Source organism: Canis lupus, chromosome 5 (assembly GCF_048164855.1).
Source record: "Canis lupus baileyi chromosome 5, mCanLup2.hap1, whole genome shotgun sequence".
NCBI classification, from domain to species: domain Eukaryota; kingdom Metazoa; phylum Chordata; class Mammalia; order Carnivora; family Canidae; genus Canis; species Canis lupus.
The window spans coordinates 35,504,086-35,530,716 of record NC_132842.1 but is presented as its reverse complement, the minus strand read 5'-3'; the positions used below and the strand labels follow the sequence as shown (position 1 = coordinate 35,530,716).

The 26,631-nt window shown below is 40.5% G+C and overlaps 1 protein-coding gene across 2 annotated transcripts in view; it reads right to left on the bottom strand.

The window, feature by feature from the left end:
* The window catches only part of UBE2D2 (ubiquitin conjugating enzyme E2 D2), a 55,507-nt gene extending 29,171 nt beyond the window's left edge, over positions 1-26,336 (bottom strand). Inside the window, exon 1 of one of the 2 annotated variants that reach the window (XM_072826072.1) lies at positions 25,880-26,336. In XM_072826072.1, the coding sequence (XP_072682173.1) occupies positions 25,880-25,903 (24 nt within the window). In that variant the 5' untranslated portion in view covers positions 25,904-26,336. The remainder of the gene's footprint in view (positions 1-25,879) is intronic. The other variant, XM_072826074.1, reaches the window with a different exon arrangement.
* Positions 26,337-26,631: the final 295 nt, after the last annotated feature.

Genomic DNA, 26,631 nt, shown 5'->3' with positions numbered 1-26,631 from the left:
TCTTCCTGTAACTCAAATTTTATCCAACAATTTCCAGAACAGACAGGCAATCAAGAAGAGAGCCACCTCCTTGATCTTTAGGCTTTTAAAGTCTTACAGAAAAAACTTAACACAAAGTGGAAAAAACACAAAAGAGCCCAGTAATTATTATTTTAATGCTACTAGAAACAGTTTGATTCCAGTACATCAATACTAGTTATCTCTTATCTTTTTAATGCCTTTTCTTAGTCTCCCAGCACTAGGTTACACAAAGAAACTTGGGGGAGGGGGGAGGATGGAGGAAATGGGAAGATGTTGGTTAGACTACTTCTCATTATAAGATGAACAAGATCTAATGTGCAGCAAGGTGATTATAGTTAGTAATACTGTATTACATACTTAAAATTTCCTAAGAGAGTATACGTTAAATTTTTTTTTAAAGATTTTATTTACTTATTCATGAGAGATACAGAGAGAGAGAGAAGCAGAGACACAGGCAGAGGGAGCAGGCTCCATGCAGGAAGCCCGACGCGGGATTCAATCTTGGGACTCCAGGATCATGCCCTGGGCCAAAGGCAGGTGCTAAACTGCTGAGCCACCCAGGGATCCCACATTAAATCTTTTTACCACAAAAAATAAATGGTAATTATATGACAATGTGAAGGTAGTTAGCCAACACTACTGCAGGAATCTTTTTAAATATGTAAGTGTTATCTAATTAATACTGTATACTTTAAACTTATACAATGTTTTTTTTAACTTATACAATGTTAATGTCAATTACATCTTGATAAAACTGGTAAAAAGAAAAAAAAAAGTGATCCTGAGGCAGAGGGACAAGCAGGCTCCATGCAGGGAGCCCAGTGTGGGACTTGATCTCGGGACTCCAGAACCACGCCCTGGGCTGAAGGCAGGTGCTTAACTGCTAAGTCACCCATGCATCTCAAAAAAGAAAATTCTACTAAATCTATAACACATGACCATATCCAAGAAGTAAATACATTATTAAGACAACATTTACTACAATTTCCCCTGCAGTAAATAATCTCCAGAGGTGGCTATCAACAACTTCTCCTTCCCTATTAAGAACATACTATTCCTCCTATCAACGAATCATCAGGGGGTGCCTAAGTGGCTCAGCTGGATAAGTGACCAACTCTTGATTTCTACTCAGGTCATGATCTCAGGGTTTTGAGATCCACCCCTGTGTCCAGTGCTATGCTCAGCAGAAAGTCTGCTGGAGATTCTCCCCTTCACTCTAAAAAGAAAGAAAAAAAGTGTCCGTTTCCCTTCCCCTAGAATGCAGGCTGGCCATACATCTTGGATGACCAAAAAAGTAGAGCAATTTATGACACTGTCAGTTTTACATCTAGTATTTAAGAGGCCTGACAGCTTTTCTTCTTTTGTTATGAGCCACTACATAGGAAGTCCAGGCCATCTTGCTGGAAAGACCCTTTGAGGGCTGGGGATGTATACTTCATTTTTTTAAAAAAGATTTATTTATTTATTTATTCATTCATGAGAGACACAGACTGAGAGAGAGAGGCAGAGACACAGGCAGAGGGAGAAGCAGGCTCCTCGCAGGGAGCCGATGTGGGACCTGATCCCGGATCCCGGGATCACAACCTGAGCCTAAGGCAGACGCTCAACCGCTAAGCCACCTAGGCATCCCCAGGGATGTACATTTCAAAAGCCAACAGTAAGTATCAAGTTCCCAGACAATGTGGGGGAAGCCTTGAACTTTCTAACTCTGGTGACAGCTGAATACAATCACAGAAATGATCCTAGCAGACAATACATGTAACAAAAACTGCCTGGTCAATCCACAGAATCCTGAGAAATAACAAGTTGTTCTTTTAAGGCATTACGCTTTGGAACTGTTTAACACACAGCAAAGCTAAGTGACAAATACCCCTATATAGTCTCTAAAGAGAAGAGGACTCTGACAAATGAAGAAGGCATGGTCAAGGCCTTTGAGACACTCCATCTGGGTAAAAGAGATGTATAAGCAGAGTATGTTAATAAAATATGGTAACTGCACTTATAAAAGTATTCAAAAATGCTACTCAAGCTCAGAGAAGCCCAGGCTGGATCATCACGAAGTTTTCTGGAAGAGAAATCTTTCAGCTGAGTTTTGAAGGAGAGTTAGCCACACAGGTAGGAAGGGAAAACTAATGAGAAACACGGGAGGTGAAAAAGCAGGGGGTTTGTGTTTGAGGAGTTGTGTGCATACATATGTGTGAATGTGTGAGCCAATGTTATAAGCATTTTGGTGTTATTAGAACAGAGAAGCCGGAGATGCAGCTGGTAGGGGTAAAGAGTGTAAGAAAAGCTTTGTCCATCATTCCAAGGAGCTCAGAGCTCTTGTATGAGATATAGAGCCACTAAAGAGGTTTTTAAGAAGGTTACTAACAAGGTCACAGTAAGGTGACTGCTTGCTTTGGCAGCATGTGGAAAAGGTCTTCACAGGGAACTAGACTGAAAATCAAAAGACTAGAAATGGGGACATTAGATTAGTCCAGGTGAAAGATGATGGCCTGAATTAGGGCAGTGAGAAAGGGATAAAGAGCAACAGAAACAAAAACTGGCAAGGCATGGTCACTAACTGGATATAGAGGACTCTGTCAGTCAAGCTCTAATCAGGAAAGTGGAATCCATGCCAGTGAGTTTCATAGAAGAAATTTAACACAGGGAACTATTTTTGAAGGTTTAGAAAAACGAAAGGGCTAATAGAAAATGGAGATCCTGAGATTAGGAAGAGCAGGACTACTACCATCCCTAAAACTGGAGAGACCAGAGAGGCAGGTCATGTCCCCAGAGCCCAGGAGCTGTGGCCACCTAAAGGGAGCTGGACCATGAAAGACATGCAGTCAGCAACAAGAGGGAAGAAATGCCCTCTCCCTTGGTCTTGTTATCCCCACCGCCCTAGCCTGACTGGGAGCTGCTTGGCAAGGGAGCCTGAGAAAGGGAGCTTGCCTTTTGTAGGAAGAGCAAAGTAGAGGAAGGTAAGAAAATAGATCTGAACATAAATTGCAAATGAGCAAGGCATGAGGATAAAGGACAAAGAAGAGGTGGATTCCTCCTTGCTATCTTGTTTGGATTGAGGTGGGGTGGTAGGGTCAGAACCGGAGAGTAGGAAACCAGGAAGATGGTGGAGGTGAGGGGGATGAGGGAGGGGAGACAGAGAAAGACACAAATAATCTAACTTTGGGGCACCTGGGTGGCTCAGAAGGTTAAGATTAAGTGTCCAAACTCCTGATTTTGGCTCAGATCATGATCTTGGGCTCATGAGATCAAGCCCTGCATTGGGCTCCATGCTCAGCAGGGAGTCTGCTTGTGATTCTTTTTCTTTCCCTCTCAAATAATAAATAAACCTTAAAAAGAAAGAGAGAGAAAGAGAGAGAGAGAAAATAGGACTCTGAATAATAGATCCTTCCAACAATTATTACCATAGTAGTTTCTCAGCAAAAATAATCACAAATTTCTAATTCAGCTAAATACTAAAACAAAACAAAAATAAAGAAATAACCCAACAACCCACAACTGCCTTGTTACCAAAACCTACTGCCTCAAAAGAAAAATTTTTAGGGCATGTCTGGGTGGCTCAGCGGTTGAGTGTCCGCCTTTGGCTCAGAGCATGATCCTGGAGTTCCAGCATCAAGTCCCACATCGGGCTCCCTACAGGGAGCCTGCTTCTCCCTCTGCCTATGTCTTCTCTCTGTGTCTCTCATGAGTAAATAAAATCTTAAAAAAAAAAAAAAAAGAAGAAGAAGAATCTTTAGTATTTTAAAATATTGTTAAGGTTAGAAAGTTATGATTAAAGTAGTTTATTTCAAGTTATCCCACTCCCCTCCAGATCTGACATCCTAATATATTGTCCAGGGTCCCTTAAAACACCAAACAATAATCTTCATAGATATACTCATCTAAAACCTCAAATGAGGTAAATAATAGGCAAGGCATCTTAGCTAAATATAGAAGACAACCGCTTTTATGTTATATATTAGATCAATTAGAAGAAAATCACGAGATATTTTCAGAATACTGCAAATATCCAATACTTTTATCTGCTACATAAAAATAATTAGATATACAGGAGTTCTGTACTTTATGACTTTTGAAGTACCTGTTTCTTTTAAGTTACAATTCCTAGAAATATAGATTTTTGGTCTAGTAATACAGCATGTTTTTAGAAAAATATATAGTAAGAATCACTGACTGCATCTCAAAATTTCACATGAAATGACAGATTGAACATGCAACTTTCACTCTCTCCAAAATCCTACTAAAATAAGAGTCAACAGATTTTTTTTTTAAATGTTAATTCCAGGGTAGTTACCATACAGTGTTATATTCATTTCAGGTGTATAATATAGATTCAACAATTCCATACAGTCCTCAGTGCTCATAAAGAGAAGTATACTCATATTAAAAAAAAAAAAAAAGATAAGTATACTCTTAATCCCCTTCACCTATTTCACCCCTTCCCTGACCCATCATCCCTCTGGTCACAATCTATTTGTTCTCTACAGTTAAGAATTTTTTTTTTTTTTTTTTTTTTTAAGGCTTAAACCCACTAGTACAAAGAATGGGAGAAGAGGCAACAGCAACAAAATTTTGGGAAAGTAAAAGAGAAGAGTGATGAGTTTTAGTGACTTGGCAGTCCCAAGGTTGTAATTATAATCTACAAGAAAAACCCAAAGAATCAAATTTACAAAGGCTCAGAAGTTGATAGTACAAGCAACTCCTGGAAGTAGAGCTAAAAACAGGACTGTCTGCAAGTCTGTTTAAGAAGAGGAGGATACAATCAGCAATACCTAGAGAATATGGGACAGTATATAAAACAAGGGATCTATTGTATTCAACAAATAAATGTAAGAGAAAAGAGGGGATACCTAAAGATTTAAAAGACACCAACCAAATTTAATTAGTTGACTTTATCTATGTAATAATTCAAACAAATCAAATGTAAAAAATAATTAAAACCTCATTTGAAAAAAAATAAATAAATAAAACCTCATTTGAGGGTTGCTGGCTGGCTGGGTCAGTTAAGTATCTGACTTTAGCTTAGGTCATGATCCTGGGATCATATTCTGCACCAGGCTCCCCACTCAGTAAGGAGTCGGCTTTTCCCTCTCCTTCTCCCTCTGTCTTCCTCATGGCTCTTTCTGTCCCTCTCTTAAATATATAAAATCTTTAAGAAAACAAAATAAAAACAACTTCATTTGAAAAAGAAAAATTTTAAACTGGATACGTGATATCATGAAATTACTGTTCATATTTTAGATGTGATAACAACAGGAGTGTTTGGGGGACACCTGGGTGGGTCAGGGTTGAACATCTGTCTTTGGCTCATGGCGAGATTCCAGAGTCCAGGTCCCTGAGAGGAGCCTGCTTCTCCCTCTGCCTGTGTCTCTACCTCTCTGTGTGTGTCTCTCATGAATAAGGAAAGAAAATATTGAAAAAAAAAATAGGAACACTTGGTTGGCTGTCAGTGGAGAATAGGACTCTTGATCTCAGGGTTGTAAATTAGAGCCCCATGTTGAATGTAGAGAGAACCTAAAATCTTAAAAAAAGAGAAAAAGAGGTGATAACTGTATCATACACATGATTTTAAAAAGTTCTTATCTCAGGGTTTTTCAATCTGGAAATGTTGACATTTGGGGCTGGATAATTCTTTGTTGTTGGGAACTATCCTATGCACTGCAGAAGGTTTATCAGCTCCCTAGCCTCTCTACCTCCTAGATGCCAGTAGCCCCCAGTAGTCTCTCAGTTGTGACAACCAAAAATGTTTACAAACAATGCCAAATGTTACTTAGTGGGCAAAACTGCCCAGAGTTGAAAACCATTGCCTTATCTCTTAGTAATTAACCTGAATTATTTAGATATAATGATGGGATATTTAGGATTGGCTTCAAAATAATCAAGTGAAAAAAAAAATCAAGTGAAGATGGAAGACATATTGAGAAATAACATAAAATGATGGGTGATGGAGTACTTGGAAATTTGTCAGACATCTGTTTTGTCCATTTTTCTATAATGTGTTACATTCATAAAGTAAATCTTAAAAGAAAGTAAGTTAATTAGAAACTCTTGTATCGGGGATCCCTGAGTGGATCAGCAGTTTAGCGCCTGCCTTCTGCCCAGGGCATGATCCTAGAGTCCTGGGATCCAGTCCCACATCAGGCTCCCTGCATGGAGCCTGCTTCTTCCTTTGCCTGTGTCTCTGCCTCTTTCTTTGTGTGTCTCTCATGAATAAATAAATAAAATCTTTTAAAAAGGAAGGAAGGAAGGAAGGAAGGAAGGAAGGAAGGAAGGAAGGAAGGAAGGAAGGAAGGAAGGAAGGAAGGAAGGAAGGAAGGAAGCCTTGTATCTTATTAGTTGGGTGTCTAGGCACTTGGGTGGCCCAGCTGGTTGGGCAACTGCCTTTGTCTTGGCTCAATTATCCCAGGGTCCTGGGATTGAGCCCTGCATCAGGCTCCCTGTTTAGTGGGGAGCCTGCTTCTCCCTGCCTCTGTTGCTCCCCTTGCTTGTGTTCTCTCTCATTCACTTTCTCAAATAAATAAATCCTTAAAAAATAAGAAAAATTAAAACGTTGGAAAACAATTTGGCAATATCTTACAAAAATGAAAAGGCTCACAATCTCTAACCAGACAACTCTGCTGACTATAAAAAGAAACCTTCACCTATGAGCACCAAGAGACATGTATGGCACTGTTGATGCTTCAGTGTCTGTAGCAGCAAAAACTTGGAAACAATGTCTATCATAGCAGAATACATTTTTAAAAAATATAGTTGGTTTATCTGTATTCACTGAAAATGCACATCATTTAAAATATATACATTTCCTGGGATGCCTGGGTGGCTCAGTGGTTGAGTGTCTACCTTCACTCAGGAAGTGATCCCGGGTCTGGGGAACAAGTCCTGCATCTGGCTCCCTGCAGGGAGCCTGCTTCTCCCTCTGCCTATGTCTCTGCCTCTCTCTCTGTCTCTCATGAATAGAATAAATATCTTTAAAAAATAATAAAAGAATAAAAAATAAAATAAAATATATACATTTCCCTAACATCTAAGTAAACTTTGACAACTAAATACTGATTATGGTTTATGGATAAAAATATTAATAAAGATAAAACTTTAAAACTTAAAACTGGGCAGCGCAAGTGGCTCAGCAGTTTAGCACCGCCTTCAGCCCAGGGCCTGATCCTGGAGACCTGGATCGAGTCCCACATCCGGCTCCCTGCATGGAGCCTGCTTCTCCCTCTGCCTATGTCTCTGCCTCTCTCTCTCTCTCTGTGTCCCTCATGAATAAATAAATAAAATCTTAAATAAAAAAATTAGGGGCAGCCCAGGTGGCTCAGCGGTTTAGCGCCACCTTTGGCTCAGGTCATGATCCCGGAGTTCCGGGATCGAGTCCCACATCGGGCTCCCTGCATGGAGCCTGCTTCTCCCTCTGCCTTTGTCTGTGCCTCTCGCTCTCTCTGTCTCTCATGAATAAATTAATAAAATCTTTTTTAAAAATTTAAAAATAAAAATAAAATAAAACTATTAAAAGTGATGTCTAGATCATTTTCTTGACTCTGAACTCCTCTAGTGAATGCCTCTCCAACTCAAGCCACAAGCCAGACGTTTGTTCTCTGGAAAAGATAAAACAAGGACTCAGGACTGAGAGATTATATAAGGACAGTCAGGGGGATGGATAATGTACAGAAAACAGGAAGGCTAAGTGAACATTTACATACAAACTTTGTTCCCAGTGGTTCTGAGAAAACTGGAAGCCAGGCATGTACTGTCTAGGCAGGAGATTATAAAGATCCCTAGGAAAAAAGTCAGCAGAACAAGATAAAGAGCTTTACAATTTACTGATATTAATGGTTTATCCAGAGAAATAGCCCAATCAGCAAACTGTAAACTGATTCCACAGTTGAGAAACCTCACCCCTATAAGCTCAGAACTTTGCACCAGGTTTTTAGTATTCGACTCCTAATAAATATAAATGACAATGAAGAATTCAACCATTTGATCATTCATCTTCAATATGAAAGATAAGCACCAAAACAATGTATAGAAAAAAGCAAAGGAAAACAAGGACCATACAAGGAGAAAAAGCCAAAACAAAAGAAAAACTATCGTGAATATTCTAAAGGTAAGAGAAGCTATTGCTTCTATGAAACAAGAGCAAAATCCTTAAACATAATGAGAATGAGAAAGTCTTCTATGAAATAAAAAAACAAAGAAGGAAAAAGGAAAATATAAGAGGAGTAATCCAAATACTCCCCCAAATTGATCTACAGATTCCACGCAATCTCTATAAACATTCCAAATGTCTCCCCCTTCTTTTTATAGAAATGACAAAGTTATTCTCAAATTCATACAGTAATGCAGGGCACCCAAAGAATCAAAACCATCATGGAAAATAATAAATTTAGAAGGATTTAGATAATAAATTTAGATGGATCCTCACACTTAAGGATTTTACAACTTAATACAAAGCCACAGTATTCAATTCAAGACTGTATGATACCAGCATAAAAAGAGAAATATAGGGATCCCTGGGTGGCGCAGCGGTTTGGTGCCTGCCTTTGGCCCAGGGCGCGATCCTGGAGACCCGGGATCGAATCCCACGTCAGGCTCCCGGTGCATGGAGCCTGCTTCTCCCTCTGCCTGTGTCTCTGCCTCTCTCTCTCTCTGTAACTATCATAAATAAATAAAAATTAAAAAAAATAAAAATATTAAAAAAAAAAAGAGAAATATATATAGATCAATGGAACAGAAAGTTCGGAAATAAACCCATAGATTTATGACCAACTAGTTTTTTACAGTTGTCAGAAACAACTCACTTGGGGGAAAGAATATTTCCAACAAATAGCGCTATAACTGGATATTCATATGTGAAAGATGAACCTAGACCCCATTTCACAAAAATTAACTAAAAATGGACCACACGCCACAATCTCATACCTATCAGGAAGGTTACTAGAAAAAAAAATCCAAACAAAAAACAAAAACAGAAAGTAACAAGTGTTGGTTGGATTCATGTTGGTGAGAGTATAAGATGGTACAGTCACTGTGGAAAACAGTATGGCAGTTTCTCCAAAAATTAAAAATAGAATTACCATATGATCTAGCAATTCCAGTTCTAGGTATAAACCCTACATAACTGGAAGCAGAGTCTTGAAGAGACATTTGCATATCCATGTTCATAACAGCATTATTCAGAATAGTTAAAACATGTAAACAATCCAAGTGTCCATCACCTGACAAGTAGATAAGCAAAATGTGGAATTTTATTTAGCCTTAAAAGGAAGGATATTCTGACATGGATGAACTTCAATATTGCACTGAAGAGAAAGAAGTCACACAAAGAAAAATACTATCTGATTCCAATTATATGAGGAGCCTAGTAAAAAACCATAAAGACAAAAAGTGGAATGATGGTTGCCAGGGGCCACAGAGAACAAGGATAGGGAGTTACTGTTTAATGAGTATAGTTTCAGTTTTGAAAGGTGAAGAGTTCCAGAGATGGATGGTGGTAATGGTCGTACAACAATACAATGTACTTAATACCACTGAAATGTCTATTTGAGAATGGTTGTGGGGAGTGGGGCACCTGGTTGGGTCAGTGGGAAGAACACACAACTCTTGATCTTCAGGTCATGAGTTCGAGTCCCACACTAGGTGTTGAGATTACTTAAAAAAATCTTTTATTTATTTTTATTTATTTATTTATTTTATTTTTAAAATCTTTTTTAAAAAAGGGCTAAGGGGCACCTTGATGGCTCAGTTCGTTAAATGTCTGACTCCTGATTTTGGCTCAGGTCATTATCTCAGAGTTGTGAGACCAAGCCCCATGTCAGGCTCTGCGCTGGGCATGAAGCCTCTTGGGTTTCTCCCTCTCTGGGGGGGAGGAAAACGGCTAGGATGATAAGTTTTATATATGAATTTTATGATAAAAAAATTGAAAGACAGCAAAAATTTAAATGTAATAGCTATAACTATAAAACTCTTAAAGGAAACATAAATGCAAATCTCTGTATCCTTGGATACAATTTCCTGGCTATGATACTAAGAACACATGCAACAAAAGAAAAATTAGATAAACCGGACTTCCATCATTTAAAACTTCTGTACATCCATGAATAAAGTGAAAAGGCAACCCACAAAATGGGAGAAAAATCCTGCAAATCATTTAACTGATAATGGTTTAATATATAAAATAAACAAAGAATTCTTACAGGTCAACAATAAAGACAAGCCAATTTAAAAATGGATAAACAATGTGCTTTTCTCCAAAGAGAATATATATATGTCCAATGAGCATGTGAAAAAATGCTTAGTATTAGTAATTAAGAGAAATGCAAATCATAACCACAATGATATATCACCTGACACCTATCAGGAAAGCTATAATCAAAATAATAAAGTAACAGGTGCCTGGGTGGCTCAGTCAGTTAAGTGTCTGCCTTCAGATCAGGTCATAATCCCAGGGTCATGGGATCAAGTCCCATCCATATCAGGCTCCCTACTCTGTGTGTGGGGGGGCTTGCTTCTCCCTCTCCCTCTGCCTGCCACTCCCCCAACTTGTGTTCTTTCTGTCCAATAGATTAATATAACCTTAAATAATAATAATAAAGTAACAAGTGGGGGATCCTGGGTGGCTCAGTGCTTTAGCACCTGCCTTCGGCCCAGGATGTGATCCCGGGGTCTGGGGATCAAGTCCCACATAAGGCTCCCTGCGTGGAGCCTGCTTCTCCCTCTGCCCCCCCGCCCCCCTCATGAATAAATAAATAAAATCTTAAAAAATGAATAAAGTAACAAGTGTTGATGATGATGTATAGAAACTAGAACCTTCATACATTGATGATGGGAATGTAAAATAGTACAGTTTGGTTTAGAAAACAGCCTGGTGATTCCTCAAAAGTTAAACACAGGGGCATCTGGGTGGCTCAATGGGTTGAACTTCTGACTCTCGGTTTCAGCTAAGGTCCTGGGATCGAGACCCACGAAGGGCTCTGTCCTCAGAATAAGAGTCGGCTTGAGGATTTTCTCTCTCCCTCTCCCTCGCCTCTGCTCACTACTGCTTGTGCACATACACACGCTCTCAAATAACTAATCCTAAAAAAAAAGTTAAACAGAATTACCACATCACCCTGCAATTTCACTCCTAGGTATATATCTAAGAATGAAAACACAAACATTGAAATCTGTAAATTTTCAGAAAGGAAACTAGCCAAATATATAGGATCAGGAGTCAGAATAGTTTAATTTTTTTTAATTTTTATTTATTTTTTATTTTTTCATTTTTTTTTCAGAATAGTTTTAGACTTAACAGCAATACTGGAAACTATAAGACAATGAAAATACGGACTATAAAAGTAAAAAGGGGGCACCCTGGGTGGCTCAGTCAATTGGGCAATTGCCTTCAGCTCAGGTTATTATCCCAGGGTCCTAGGATTGAGCCCTTTATTGGGCTCCCTGCTCAGCGGGGAGCCTGCTTCTCCCTCTCTCACTCCCCTTTACTTGTGCTCCTCTCTGTCAAATAGATGAATAAAATCTTTTTAAAAATAAAGTAAAAAGAGTGTCACAGTCGTGGCCCTACCCCGGGCTCTAGGATTACAGATCAAATCATGTCCACAGTCTAGGCTGAGAAACTAATAGCTCCTTCCCAAATGCCAATAAACACAGTCAGTTTCAAGTTGTTCCAAAGCGGAACAATTTCTTTAACTTTATGTTAATGTTGCATGTGACCTCATTCAATTTATTTTCCACATTAAGTTATAGGTTCAATAACAGAGGAACTAAAGTAAGACATGTATACTGAAAAATAAATTACTGCATAAGCATGTTTTGGGATTGCCAGTACACGTTAAACAGATTTTATTTATTCAAGATTTGTACTGTGTTGATGAAAATAAAGGGTATAACTATTTGTTTTGAGAAAGAATTCAAATTTTTGTTTTAAACCAATTTAATCAGTATTTTAAACATTTGGAAAATGGTTTCAAACCAACCTTGAAATAAATACACTAAATATCATGCAATGCACTTTTATTTTATTATTATTATTTTTTTTTAATATATTTTTTTAAATTTATTTATGATAGTCACACAGAGAGAGAGAGGCAGAGACATAGGCAGAGGGAGAAGCAGGCTCCATGCACTGGGAGCCCGACGTGGGATTCGATCCCGGATCTCCAGGATCGCGCCCTGGGCGAAAGGCAGGCACCAAACCGCTGCGCCACCCAGGGATCCCTATTATTATTATTATTTTTAAGATATATGTTTTTTTTATTTTTATTTATGATAGTCACAGAGAGAGAGAGAGAGAGAGGCAGAGACACAGGCAGAGGGAGAAGCAGGCTCCATGCACCGGGCGCCCGATGTGGGATTCGATCCCGGGTCTCCAGGATCGCGCCCTGGGCCAAAGGTAGGTGCCAAACCGCTGCGCCACCCAGGGATCCCTGCAATGCACTTTTAAAAAGAGCTCACAAATATCTATGATATTGCTGGTAAGCTCAATAATTTCAAAGTGGAGTTTACTATTTCTAGTCAATAAAAGTGAAGCACAATACTTAAAGATACAAATAATCTAAACTGGCCTACTACTAAGCTCATTGATGATATTGCCTTATTGAAATAAGTGAAGTTGGAGTGGTTCCACAAGCAATTCCCCCCCACCACCAACAATGCACCCTTATGAAAACATAAACAATACTTCTCAATATGCAAAAATGCTAAGCTCATAAAATAAAAAGAGAAGCTTTTGGGGGCACCTGGCTGTCTCCGTTCATAGAGTGTGCAACTCTTGATTTCAGGATTTTTTTTTTTTTTTTTTAAGATTTTACTTACTTATTCATGAGAGACACAGAGAGAGAGAGAGGCAGAGACACAGGCAGAGGGAGAAGCAGGCTCCCTGCAGGGAGCCCGACATGGGACTCAATCCCGGGTTTCCAGGATCACACCCTGGGTTGAAGGCGGCGCTAAACCGCTGAGCCACCGGGGCTGCCCTTGATTTCAGGATTGTGAGTTTAAGCCCCATGCTGGATAGAGTTTACTTAATTAAAAAAATATTTTAAAAAAGAGAGAAGCTATTGCTAAATAAACTTTAACACTATTGCTAAATTAGGTAGTTCTTCTGAATGTTAAATTGGATATTAAGTACATAGGTGTTGATCATATCAGTGTCTAAAATCTTTTATACTTTTGTATGAAATATTTCATAAAAAAGGTAAGTTTTATTTATTTATTTAATTATGGTTGTTTGCAAATATTTCTAAGACTGGAAACTAGTGTATTTATACAGGATACCAGAGTTATCAAAATTATCTTAGAAAACATTAAATTGGGGCACCTGGGTGGGTGGCTTAGTCGGTTAAATGTCTGCCTTAGGCTCAGGTCATGATCTCAGGTCATGGGATCAAGCCCTGAGTTGGGATCCCTGCTCAGCAGGGAGTCTGCTACTCCCTCTCCCGCTCTCCCCACTCATGCTTGCTCTCTCTCAAATGAATAAATAAAATCTTAAAAAAAAAAAACAAAAACAAAAAAACCCACTACATTAAAATTATGGTCTTGGTTTACTCCAAGATAGCTGTAGAAAAGACCATATTCTCCACAATACCTTGTGCTCTCCCTTTCCAACTAGGGCCTGGCAGATGGCTCCTGTAAAGAAGGGTGGCAAGAAGACCATTCTGCCACCAACAAGGTAGTGACCTAAGAATATACCATCAACATTCACGAGCGCATCCATGGAATGGATTTCAAAGTGAGCCCCTTGGGCATGCAAGGAGATCCAGAAACTTCACATGAAGAAGATGGGAACTCCAGAGGTGCATACTGACACCAAGCTCAACAATGCCATCTGGGCCAAAGGAATAAAAAATGTTCCATACAGTGTGTGCAGTTGTCCAAAAACATCAGGAGGATGAAGATTTGCCAAACAAGTTCTATACACTTGTTACCTGTGTACCTGTCACCACTTTCAAAAATCTACAAACAGTTTATGTGGATGAGAACTAATGGCTGCTTATCAAATAATGGTATAAAACTGAAGCAAAAAGAAGGGCCATATTCCCTAGCTGGAAAAAGTGCTAAGCGGTTACAATTACTAGGCTGAACATCCTGTATCTATTTTATGTTCTACATGACTGGCACTATTACTTTAGTTCTTCTCTAAATATTTCTGCCAAATAAGAAGCCCTTTATTTTACTTATTTTTAATTCTGAGAACATCTATAAGGGGATGGGTATGACCCAGTGCAGGATGTCCAAGTCAGGACAATTAAGGCATCCCCAAGGGAAAAAAGAGAGCATGAATGGTATCTACAGGGGTGCCTAGGCAGCTCAGTCAGTGAAGCTGTCTGCCGTCAGCTCGGGTCACGATCTAGAGTCCCGGGATCAAATTTAGGTCATGCATCTTTGGCAGGAATGTCACATACACATGGCGATGTATTATATGTATGTGTCGGTCTACACACACACACACACACACACATATTCCCTACCTACATTCACTGATCACACTGAGAAACTCTGGAAGCAGTGAGACTCCAAGAGCAACGAGCACACCTAGCCTCCAGATCTTGATTTCTAAATACCATTTTCCAGTAAACAGAACTAGGAATCCTTGGAAAAATAGATGATTACAGGGCCAGAGCAGGGTATAAAAGAAAAAGCCAGAGATACCTTGGGGTGCCAAAACAAAGTACTCAAAGAATGATGAGAAAAAAAAGAAAAAAACCTTGAGTATTAAAATAAATGATAATAAATTATTATAATCCACCTGAATAAAATAGGAAATCATAAGTCCATATAAATTTATGTTTAAAAACCAGTAACTTAAAAATTTGCATAAGGGTGTGGAACCTAGACTCCAAAATAGCTCCCAATGATTCTTGACTTCTAATATTCATACTCCTTAGTCCTCTCTTCCACTTTGTACCAAGAGTGGTCTGTGAAACCAACAGAATATGACAAAAGCAATAGCATGCCACTTCTGAGATTAGGTTATAAAAGATATTGTGGTTGTGTGTGTGTTCTCTCTTGCTCTCTCTCAGGGCACTCTAAGGAAACCATCTTTTTTTTTTTTTTTTTTAAAGATTTTATTTATTCATTCATAGAGACAGAGAGAGAGAGAGAGAGAGAGAGGCAGAGACACAAGCAGAGGGAGAAGCAGGCACCATGCAGAGAGCCTGACATGGGACTCGATCCAGGGTCTCCAGGATCACGCCCTGGGCTGCAGGCGGTGCTAAACTGCTGTGCCACCGGGGCTGCCCAAGGAAACCATAGCTTAAGCATACTCAAGCAGCTCTATGGAGAGACCCATGTGGGTAGGAAATGAATCCTTTAGTCCAATAATCCACAAGGAACTAAGATCTGTCAACAACCATGGTAGTGAGCTTGGAATGGGATCCTCTAGCCTACAGCGAACTTAACTTCTGGCAATAGTGTGGCTGTAACCTCAAAAATGACCCCAAGCCAGAATCACCTAGCTGTAAGCCATTTTCAGATTTCTGATCATCAGAAACTATATCATAATAAATGTTTAAGTAACTAAGTTTTGGGGTACTTTCTTCTGTAGCAATATATAAATGATACAAACAGGATTAAGTACATATTCTCAAAGTATCTCCCAATAAATTACTTATTTATTACAAAGATAAAAAAAAAATTAACTCTACAGTAGGGAACCCTGGTAAACATTATCTTAATCAAGCAATGGAAATGAAAATTCTCAGCAACGGGTCAAATTTAAATTGCATACCATTCAACAGGACGCAATGAAAAGAATCCAACCAAAATCACATACCACTTGATAGTCTGCAAAGAGGGCAACACAGTATTACTTCATTGACATTCCTGCCAAAGACCCACGACATAAATCTCATCATAAGGAAACAGATCCAAAATGAGGGACACTCTGCAAAGCAACTGGACTCTAACGTTTTAAGTGTTAAGGTCATAAAGTCAAGAAAAGACTAAGGAATTAAAAGAGACCATAGATAAATAACAAAATGCAGCAAGTAACTCTGGACTGGGTTCTTTGCTATAAAAGTACGTTACTGGAACAACTGGCAAAACCTGAATGGGGTTTGAGGATTATTGGCAGTAAGAGCTCAATGGAAATATGCTAATTTTGGGACATCTGAGTGGCTCAGCGGTTGAGCCTCTGCCTTCGGCTCAGGGTGTGATCCTGGAGTCCCAGGATCAAGTCCCACATTAGGCTTCCTGCGGGAGGCCTGCTTCTCCCTCCACCTGTGTCTCTGCCTCTCTCTCTGTCTCTCTTGAAGAAATAAATAAATCTTAAAAAAAAAAAATTACTAATTTTGAAGGTTGTACTGTGATTATGTGGCAGAAATGTCCTTGTATCCAAGAAATACACATTAAAGTATTTAGGGTTGATGAGACAACATGTTAATAACTTACTCTGATATGGTTAAAGAAAAAAATATTCTAGGACAGCCTCAGTGGCTCAGCAGTTTAGCGCTGCCTTCGGCCCAGCGTGTGATCCTATAGACCCAGGATGGAGTCCCACGTCGAGCTCCCTGCATGGAGCCTGCTTCTCCCTCTGCCTGTGTCTCTGCCTCTCTCTTTCGCTCTGTGTATCTCTCATGAATGAATAAATAAGATCTTTAAAAAAAAAAAAAAAAGGAAAAAATATTCTAGGGGCACCTGGGTGGCTCAGTGGTTAAACACATCTGCCTTCGGCTCAGGGTGTGATCCTGGAGTCCTGGGATCGAATCCCACATCGGGCTCCCTGCAAGGAGCCTGCTTCTCTCTCTGCCTGTGTCTCTGCCTATCTTTCTGTGTCTCTCGTGAATAAATAAATAAAATCTTAAAAAAAAAAAGAAAAATAGTCTAGGTATTGTATTTGCAACTTTGCAACTGTGGCAGTTAAGTCACAGTGACGATATTAAAAACTACCTTTTGGGATCCCTGCGTGGCGCAGCGGTTTGGCGCCTGCCTTTGGCCCAGGGCGCGATCCTGGAGACCTGGGATCGAATCCCACGTCAGGCTCCCGGTGCATGGAGCCTGCTTCTCTCTCTCTCTCTCTCTGTGACTATCATAAAAAAAAAAAAAAAAAAACCTACCTTTTATGTAGTCCTTATTTCCTTTCTACTCACCCTCCATGGGTTTGCAGGGTAAATGACACCATCCTCATTCTACAGACAAGGAAGCCAAAGCTAAAGGAAACTACGGAAGAGACTTGCTCAAGGCTACAGGGCTATCGCATGACTCAATAAGTATGTTACTCCAAAATCCTATTTTTTTCATCATATCACTTGCTGTCAGCACTGAATGTTATTGACAAAAACTGAATGTCTACTATGCATCAGATACTAGGAAATAGGAGTAAATGACAAGGACTTTGCCTTGGAGAGCTCAGTCCAGAGGAGGAGAATAATCAATCATGTCTACATACTAAGAAATAGTTCTATAGTGGAACCCTACTGCCTGCATGCCTGGGGCATGCTACACAGAAAGGCCATTTCTGTTGGGTCTCTAAGGATGAATAAAGAATTCAGGAGGAGGGGGTGGGGTGAGAGGACATTCCCTGTAAAAGGAAAAGCACAAAGACTAAAGGAAAATGATTCTAAGAAGGACCAATTAGAACTCCTTGAATTACAGTAGCATTTTTCATCAAACACTAATATGTATTATACGAATAAAGGTGACAATATTTTTTGTCCTAAATTTTACCTAACTTTTAATACATGTTTTTAAGAAATACTACATATTTCTACAGATTTAAAGCAATAATTTGCCTCAAGAAACTGCAACACAAAACAAACAGGTGTGTTGTACATCAATCCTGATGTACAAACAGGATTTAATCATGGGTATTATCAATTTAACTCCACTGATCTATCCAGTTTCTTGTCATAATTCAATTTATATTTGAGATTTTTATTTTTAAAAATATTTTATTTATTTATTCATGAGAGACACAAAGAGGGAGAGGCAGAGACACAGGCAGAGGGAGAAGGAGGCTCCATGCAGGGAGCCCAATGTGGGTCTTGATCCCAGGACTCCAGGATCATGCCCTGGGCTGAAGGCAGGTGCTAAACCACTAAGCCACCCAGGTGTCCCTCTATATTTGAGATTTTTAAAAAAGATTTTATTTACTTGAGAGAGCAAGCACATGCCAGGGGTAGGGAGAGGCAGAGGGAAAGGAAGAAGCAAGCTGCCCACTGAGCAGGGAGCCCCACGTGAGGCTCGATCCCAGAACCCTGAGATCATGACCTGGACCGAAGGCAGGCACTTAACCGAATAAGCCATCCAGGCACCCCTGTATTTGAGATTTAATCAAAGCTTACTATTCTGACTATACTAACCCATTCTTCATGAGTTATAACTAGAACATGAAAGGGTTTTTTTCCCCCCTAAAGATTGAGAGAGCAAGCGAGCATGAGGGAGGTGGTCAGAGGGAGAAGCAGACTCTCCACTGAGCAGGGAACCTGGTGCAGGGCTTGATCCTGGGACTCTGGGATCATGACCTGAGCTGAAGGCAGACAGCTTAAGCAACTGAGCCACCCAGGAACCCCCAAATTTTTTTTAAAGATTTTATTTATTCCAGAGAGAGAGAGGGGAGAACACATGGCGGGGGGGACAGAGGGGGAAAGAGAAAGATACTTAAGCAGACTCTGCTCTGAGCACAGAGTCCAAAGCAGGACAGACTCCACCACTCCACACACTCAGGGTGACCATGACCTGAGCCAAGAGTCTGATGCTTAATTGACTGTGCCACTCAGGTGCCCCTAAAATAGAAAGCCTTATTTATTTTTTTAAAAGATTTTATTTACTTTTTCATGAGACACACAGAGAGAGGCAGAAACATAGGCAGAGGGAAAAGCAAGCTCCTCAAAGGGAGCCCAATGGGGGACTTGATCCCCAGACTGGAATCACTCCCCGAGCCAAAGGCAGACACTCAACCGCTGAGCCAAGGCATCCCAAATAAGAAAGTTTTAAATGAAAACCAAAGTCCTTTGATTCTTAAGTCACCTAAATAGATGTGACAATAATGTTGATAGTAGCTTAACTGCATGAATAATGCCAAATATGTAGTTTGTAATCTTTTGCTACAGTGTACCTATTTGAAACAAATTTTCATATTATACTGTAATGAAAACAACATACAGTAACATATTTAGTGAAACCTTTGATGAAGGTCTCTATTGTTACATAAGAAAAATACCATTTTTAGTTTGGTCCTTCACAACAAAATGTTTCATCTTAATATATTTTGTTTTTTAAATAATTTACCTAATTTTGTGCTTCTGGTATTACATTTTGATTACATACTTTAATTAATTCACCTAGGACCATTTGCGCTGTCAATCTTAACCCAAGCGTGCATTGTTTCACAAACTCTTATTTGTATCCATCAACAGTATTAGTTTGAAAAGCATTCTAATAAATTTGGGAAACACTAGATATGAGAAAGGAAGAGACATCAGTTTATCAGAAGCTAAGGGAGGGACACCTGGGTGACTCAGTGGATGAGTGCCTGCCTTCCACTCCAGGTGCAATCCCAGAGTCCCAGGATCAAGTTCTGCATCAGGGCCCCTGCAGGGAGGCAGCCTGCTTTTCCCTCTGCCTGTGTCTCTGCCTCTCTCTGTGTGTCTCTCATGAATAAATAAATAATAATCTTAAAAAAAAAAAGAAGCTTAGGAAAATGAGTGATAACATAACTTATATAAATTAAATAAAAGCTGAGGAAGTATCCATTGAATTTGGCAATTCAGTAATCAACAGTGACCTTACTAAGTCCCAGAATGGTGAATAGACTATTCTTTTAAGAATTTTGGCACTGCAATGATAGAAATAGGAGGAATAAAGAAGAGGAAGGGATCAGCAGTAGCAGACTAGGAGAGTTAAAAAGTGTTTTTGTTGTTGGTTTTTTTTAGGATGGGGAACTCTTGGATAAGCTTGGATGCTGAGGGGACTTAGAAGAAACTGAAGCTAGGAGAGCAGAGACAATTAATTACTAGAGAGCCAGGACCTGGCAGAAAGAATAGGAAAGCATAAGTTAGCTTGACAAAGGGAAAAGTACAGCTTCTGCAGAGACAAGAAGGAAAAAGAGTGATGACTACGGTAATTTTGGAGCAATGGCTGGCTACAGTCAAGACTGCATGAATCTGAATCCTGGCTCTTCTTACTATACCATATAATCATAGGTAAGTTTGTTTACTTCTCCAAGTGTCTGTTTTTCCATCTAGCCTGGAGAGAACAGAATTCTCAAAGGGTTGTTCAGAAGATTCAGTAATCCTGAAATTGAATGAGTACTATAAAGATGGTAGCTATAGAGTTTTGTTTTTGTTTTAAAGGCCTCAAAGGAAATCTGAAAGAATTCACGTATACGAATTCTACTTTCTCTGTAGAACAGGTAATTGGGTCACCAACTGACATTAAAATAGAATGTTTAAGGATGTAAGACAGTGATTCTTAATCTTCCAGAGATTAAAAAAACCCATTTGGGGATCCCTGGGTGGCTCAGCGGTTTAGCGTCTGCCTTCCGCCCAGGGTGTGATCCTGGAGTCCGGGGATCGAGTCCCACATCGGGCTCCTTGCATGGAGCCTGCTTCACCCTTGCCTGTGTCTCTGCTTCTCTCTCTCTCTCATGAATAAATAAAATTAAAAATAATAATAATAATAATAATAAATAAGTAAATTAAAAACCCATTTAACTCTGATGAAAGATATATGGAGAACAGAACATCCCAACTTTGTATATAGTTCTAAGGGAGTTCATACATACCTCTTCAACAATAAAAAGAGATGTTGAGGAAAAGATCTTCTGGTTCCCAGTAACAGTCTGCATAACCCAATTGAACAAAAGAAAAAGACCGCATCCTTTGGATTTACATACCTAACAGCTATATAATGGTACATGGAAAAAAAAAACCAAAAAAAACCAGGTTCTTAATCCAGCCCTAGAAAGTCAAATGGCCTTTTTAGATAGTAGCTCTGAGATGTGTTGCAGTTCTAACATTTTATGATTCTATTAATTGAAATCTCACTTGATTCTGTAGATAGAAAAACTAATGGTACTTTATTTTCCTTTGTCATAGTTAAATATGATTTTGAAGGTTAGCCTGGGAACTTTACCACAAAAACTCTGTTTCTACAGAAAAAAACAAGTGTGCTCCTGCATTTCTGGGATGAAGCATGCAGAGGTTCCTGGCACCATCAGGCATGAGTCAGGTATTCCTATCCTGGGAACTGCCTAGGATATTTTGGCAGTCCTCTCTCTGGACTAAAATATCCAGAATTGGACTTTGTCAAAACTTCCTCTTTGTCATTCAGCAGTACAGTAATACACACAGAGTTTAAAGCAAACCTAGATTAACTATCCTTTTAATTAATTTAATCAAACCTAGATTAATTATCCCTCAGTGATGGTTCTTTAAATCAATAAATAGCAACCTGGAAGATCCAAAGAAAGTTTCTCAATCCAATGAAACTATGTAAAGCAAAAAACATTTCCTAATGATAAATTAAAAAAAAAAAATCTTCCTACAGATTTCAAGAGCCTTTTCTTTTGGAGTAAGAAGGTATATGTGCTTTCTGAGATAGATCTAATCCAAACAGCCATTTTCAGTCAACCATTTATTAAAGTTCACAGTACTCCACAGAACAATTTGATAATATTTTGCCATTCTGACAGGGTAACACTAATATATGGTATCACACAGTACAGTATTTTAAAATAATTATTTTTTAAAAGACTTTATTTGAGAGAGAGTACATGGGTGGGGTGAGGGCCAAGAAGACTCCCCACTGACCTGGATCCCAGGACCCAGGGATCATGATCTGAGCTGAAGTCAGATGCTTAACTGACTGAGCCACCAAGGCACTCCTAAAATAATCATTTTTTAAATTTAGTACTATTATAGTGTTACAAAGGTAAGAATCATCCTTTTGTAATCTCCCAATCTTAAAACATTTTGAAAGTATATAGTCTACAGATAGACGATTCACAACATGAAAAAGAATGTAATGAACAGTAAGACACAAACTTCTGTGGGATCAATCCATCTACTAAATTGGCTTTCCCTATGCCTCACACACAACTATGTAAAACCTTAGCAAGGAAGTTAATTAACATTTACAAAAAAACTACTTAATCTTGACCACCTACATAAAGCAAAAAATATTTGAAACTTTAAAAAAAGATAGCATATATGGTTTAAATGATTTAATCCTTACACTCCTGATTGCTTACTGAACCTCAACTTTTTAATTCACAAATTAAACTAGTGCCTACCAACCTACCAGAAATGTGTTATTGTTTTTAATTTGAATTGGTTGCCAAAAATCTGGATTTGCGGCTTTCCTTTTAAAGGGGAATAAAAGGGAAGATCTGGCAACACTGGGCCCACAGATCCTGGTAATAGTAACATTTGGAGAGAGAGCAGGGTAGCAGCTGCCCTCTTCTGATAGCGTATGTAATGTCTAGTCCCCCCCCAACTCTTTGCTCACTTTTAGAGCTATAGGAGTTTGAAATCTTTATCTTACAGAGGTGGTTTTTTTCTTCTTTGGTGGAAAGTGGGTATCTTTTGAAGGGTCTTAGAAGAAGCTAGCTATAAAAATCTTTATCATAGAACCAATAAATCAAGTGAGGATCTTGGCATTAAAACCATGTATACCAAATGTTAACTATAAATATCAGGATACCGCTAAAATATTACTGTTAAGAAAACAGGTTTTAGTATACTAACTTTGGTTTGTCTTCAACTCCTCAAAGAATCAAGACAATCTTTTATCCTTCCAAAGAATAAAGAAATTAATCCTGTATTTCAATATTATGGCACTCTAAGAGTACCTCAAAGCCTCCTGCATCTGTATAACAAAAGAAAAACAGGAAATAAAAAAGGTCTCTGATCAGTCAGAGACCACACAGTTCACAGAACACATGAAGTCATCACTCAGAGCCTACTGGATCTTATTTTAGACATAATTTTAATAAGCTCCGTGATCTAGTTTCCCAGCCCACAACAGATGAGATGCAGCCAACTGGAAAAGGGCTGGGGGTGGTGCTGCAAGAGGCAGACACTCAAAGCATCAAAATCAAAGCTAAAGACCTATAAAGTCAGCAGAAAACCTCAAAACACAGCAGGCTAGGACCATGTGGTGTAGATATAAACAAGCCCAGAGGGTCCTAATCCCTGCACAGAACTATACTGGATGTTCATAATGACCTTCTTTGGAACATTCTGTAAGTCAGGAGACCTTAAAGTGTGTTATCAAAATAAAGTCCATCAAAAGCTTCTGCCAAAAAGACAATGCATTTAAAGGACTGTCAAATTCACAGAACACTATTTCCCTCAAGATACTGAGTTCTAAAGATGCCACATTGTCAAATGTATTTGTTCTCAGCAAAAGTTTATTAGAACCCAGATGCAGCAGTTCATTATACCTAACATTAACAGAGTATTTTTAAGTAGAACTGTATTTTCAGAGAATGATAGTTGAAAAGGTTCAAGATCAAGATCAATTACATAAGCCAAGTTAAGTTTTTTTGGGATTCCACTGTAGATACATTACTAGGGCCAAGAAGATAGTAAGAACTAGTCTTACCCATACCTAAGTAAGTCTGACTTCAACTTAAAATTGCTATTATACAAAAAATTGGGGGGGGGGGGGGAATCTCCATTTTGTTTTCACAATCTTACTGACTAGTATACCAAAATAAATTTTATTTTTCTATTCCCCGGTAGTCTCAGAAGTTGAGCCATACTTTGAGGAGGGCCTTAAGTTATAAAACAGGGGGGAAAAAGGCTAATTACTGAGTTTTAAAAGTTCAAAGTATCATTGCCTAAACTTGATCTTATTGAAATTTTTATATTTTAGAGAAAATCTAGAGAATATGTAGCAACTCAAAAGAAACTAATTACTGGGGCAAGTATATGAGATTAAAGTACATGTTTTGAGTTCCTTTCTCTGAAAAAATAGAATACATATCAATTAACATAGAGATTAAAAGGTATATTTATTGATCTGCAAATTATCATACATACTCCTCTTCAGGTTTTAGAGTAAGAACATGGAGAGAGGAGTTGAAAAAAAAAAAAGAGCAGTCTTCTACAGTTACAATCTCAAATTGATAACCCATTGAGACCCTATAAAAACTACTAAAAGCCTTAAAAACACACGGACGCCTGGGTGGCTCAGCAGTTGGGTGCCTTTTTTCCGCTCAGGTCGTGATCCCAGGATCCGGGATAGAGACCAGCATCAGGCTCCCTGTGAGGAACCTCTTCTCCCTCTGCCTGTCTCTGCCTCTCTCTCTCAGTCTGTGTCTCTCACAAATAAATAAATAAATAAATCTTAAAAAAAAACAAAACAAACCTTAAAAATACATATACATTTTTATTTGGATGATGATTCCTCAGTATGCTCCTGTCCCTTAAATAGTTCTTTAAGAATTCTTTGATTAAATTGCAAGCTCCTTTTAACAAATAACCTGCTTCATTTTAATGCAAGATTTACTCTGAACTCTGCCTTTCTTCATTTGTTAGAAATCAAAGAAATCCAAACAAGCTAGTAAGGATCTAACCTAATTTACAGTAACCATTAGGATTAATTCCACGTTAAAGGTCTTTGAGCATGAATGAAATGAAAATCCACTGCAAACTGAGGTGTTTTAATTGTCCAACAGTCTGTATTTGCCCTGAGTTTAGGGCAATGAATATTTGTTCTCTTCCCGGTACATCTCCATCCCATTCCTCCCGATGGATAATCCCGGGATCTATTTATAAGTGGCTAAAGGTTTGATAGAGCTTCTCCAAGGAGCTAAGTAAAACCAAACAAAAATCATCATTAGTACTTCTCACTTTTAAGAAAAAGACAGGATAGTCAGAGGCTCCAGGAGTGTTACAATATTGGGGGTACTCTAAATTTAGAGCCAAGCCCATAAGGTAGAATCAGTATACGGAAAACCTTCATACAAATAACTAAATAACCTTTCCTCTTAAAGGGCAAAGACACCCTTTCGAATAGAAAAAATTGAGCAAAATTCCTTCTAAATTCAAAGGGTCTCCCTGAACATATGACGTAATTTACGCGTTAAAATCCACCGTATAAAGAGACAGTAAAGGGAAACTTTGTGTAATTCCTTCAGCGGTTTTCAATGTTCAGGTTTCTACTTCTATCCTTGCAAATTTACGTTTTTCTATTAGATCCATTCCTATAAAAGTTTAATTTCAGACTACATTTGGCAACCTCAAAGAACAAAACCTCTTTCTACTTCCCTCCTCCCTCAAGAGTCATGTTTGTTTTGTTTTGTTTTCCTTCTGAACTTCCTACTCTTTAAGTTTCTGGACGAGTGGAGTGGACCGAAGTGCGCGGCCGCCAAGAGGTAAGTAAACTCAAGGAATACTTGTGGATCGGACAAAAAGGCTTCCTCCGTGTGCCTGAGACGTGGGCTCCAAGCTCAGGCGGCTCCGAGGAGGGAACCAGGGCAGGTGGGCGGGAGGCGGGAGTCGGGGGACACGGGCAGACGTGGGGCGAGGAGCCCTTTCGACCTCTGTCAATGGGACAGCTCAGCGCCCCAGCCCAGCTCCCCCTCCCGGCATGGCCGGACAATGGCCCTCTAGCGCAGCAGTCCCAGGCCGGGCAGAGGCCCTGGGGCTCCACACCACGCGGGGCCTAGAAAGGAGGCCAGGGAGGCACGCTGAGCCGGCTGGCGAACCTGCGGCCTGAGCGCGGGCTGCGTACCGGGGCCTCTACCGGCGCCATCACTGGGAGTGGGGTGTGAAGGGCGCCCGGCAGGACCACCGCCGCCGGCAGCCGGGTCCGAAGAGGCCGCGAGCCGGGCGGAGGCGACGGCGGGAAGTGCAGGCCGCAGCCTGCTCAGCTAGCCCGCCCAGCGGCCGGAACCCTCAGCCGACCTCCGGCCGCTTACCTTGTGGATTCTCTTCAAAGCCATCGTGGGAGACGGGTGGCGGCGGCCCCCGGGGCGGGGACGGGGGCAGGGGAGGGACGGGGAAGGGGCGAGGGGGCGCGAGGCCGCCTCAGTGACCGCGGGTCGGCCGGAGAAGACGGGGGGTTCGCGAGCGCGAGCCTGGCAGGACCGACTGCGGGCCGAGGCCCACTTGGCTCCTGAGCCTGCCGCAGCGGTCACCGCATCACCCGGCGGCGGCCCCTTTATGCGCTGCCGCCCGAGCCGCCGCCGCCGCCGCCGCCGCCGCCGTAGCTGCCTCTTCCACCTAGTCTCAGCGCCGCCTCCTCAGCCGCCGTGGATCCCTCCGCCGGGGAGCAAGAGCCCAAGCCTCGGGCTCGGCCGGCGCCGCTCAGTGGAACAGCCAGAGGGACTGCCTGCTGCAGGTGGACGGAGGCACTCGCGGGCGGACGGGCGGGCGGCGCCGCCGGGGTGGGGCCGCCGGAGCGCGGGGTGGGTCCAGGCCGAGGGGCAGGTCGGGAGGCCCGGGGATTGGCGGGCGAGGGGAGGGAGGGCCGGACCGCGCCGGCGGCGGAAGGATACGGGCCGCCCCTGTTAGTGTCTTACGCGCGGTCGCCTTCGCCGCCGCGGCCGCCGAGAGGATGACGCCGCGAAGCGCAGGGGAGCAGTCTCGCGAGATTTATGGAGCGGGTGGTAGATGCTCGCGCGACGGCAGCCTTGAGTCCCTTGCCTCCGGTGCCCTACGCGCGTGTTCA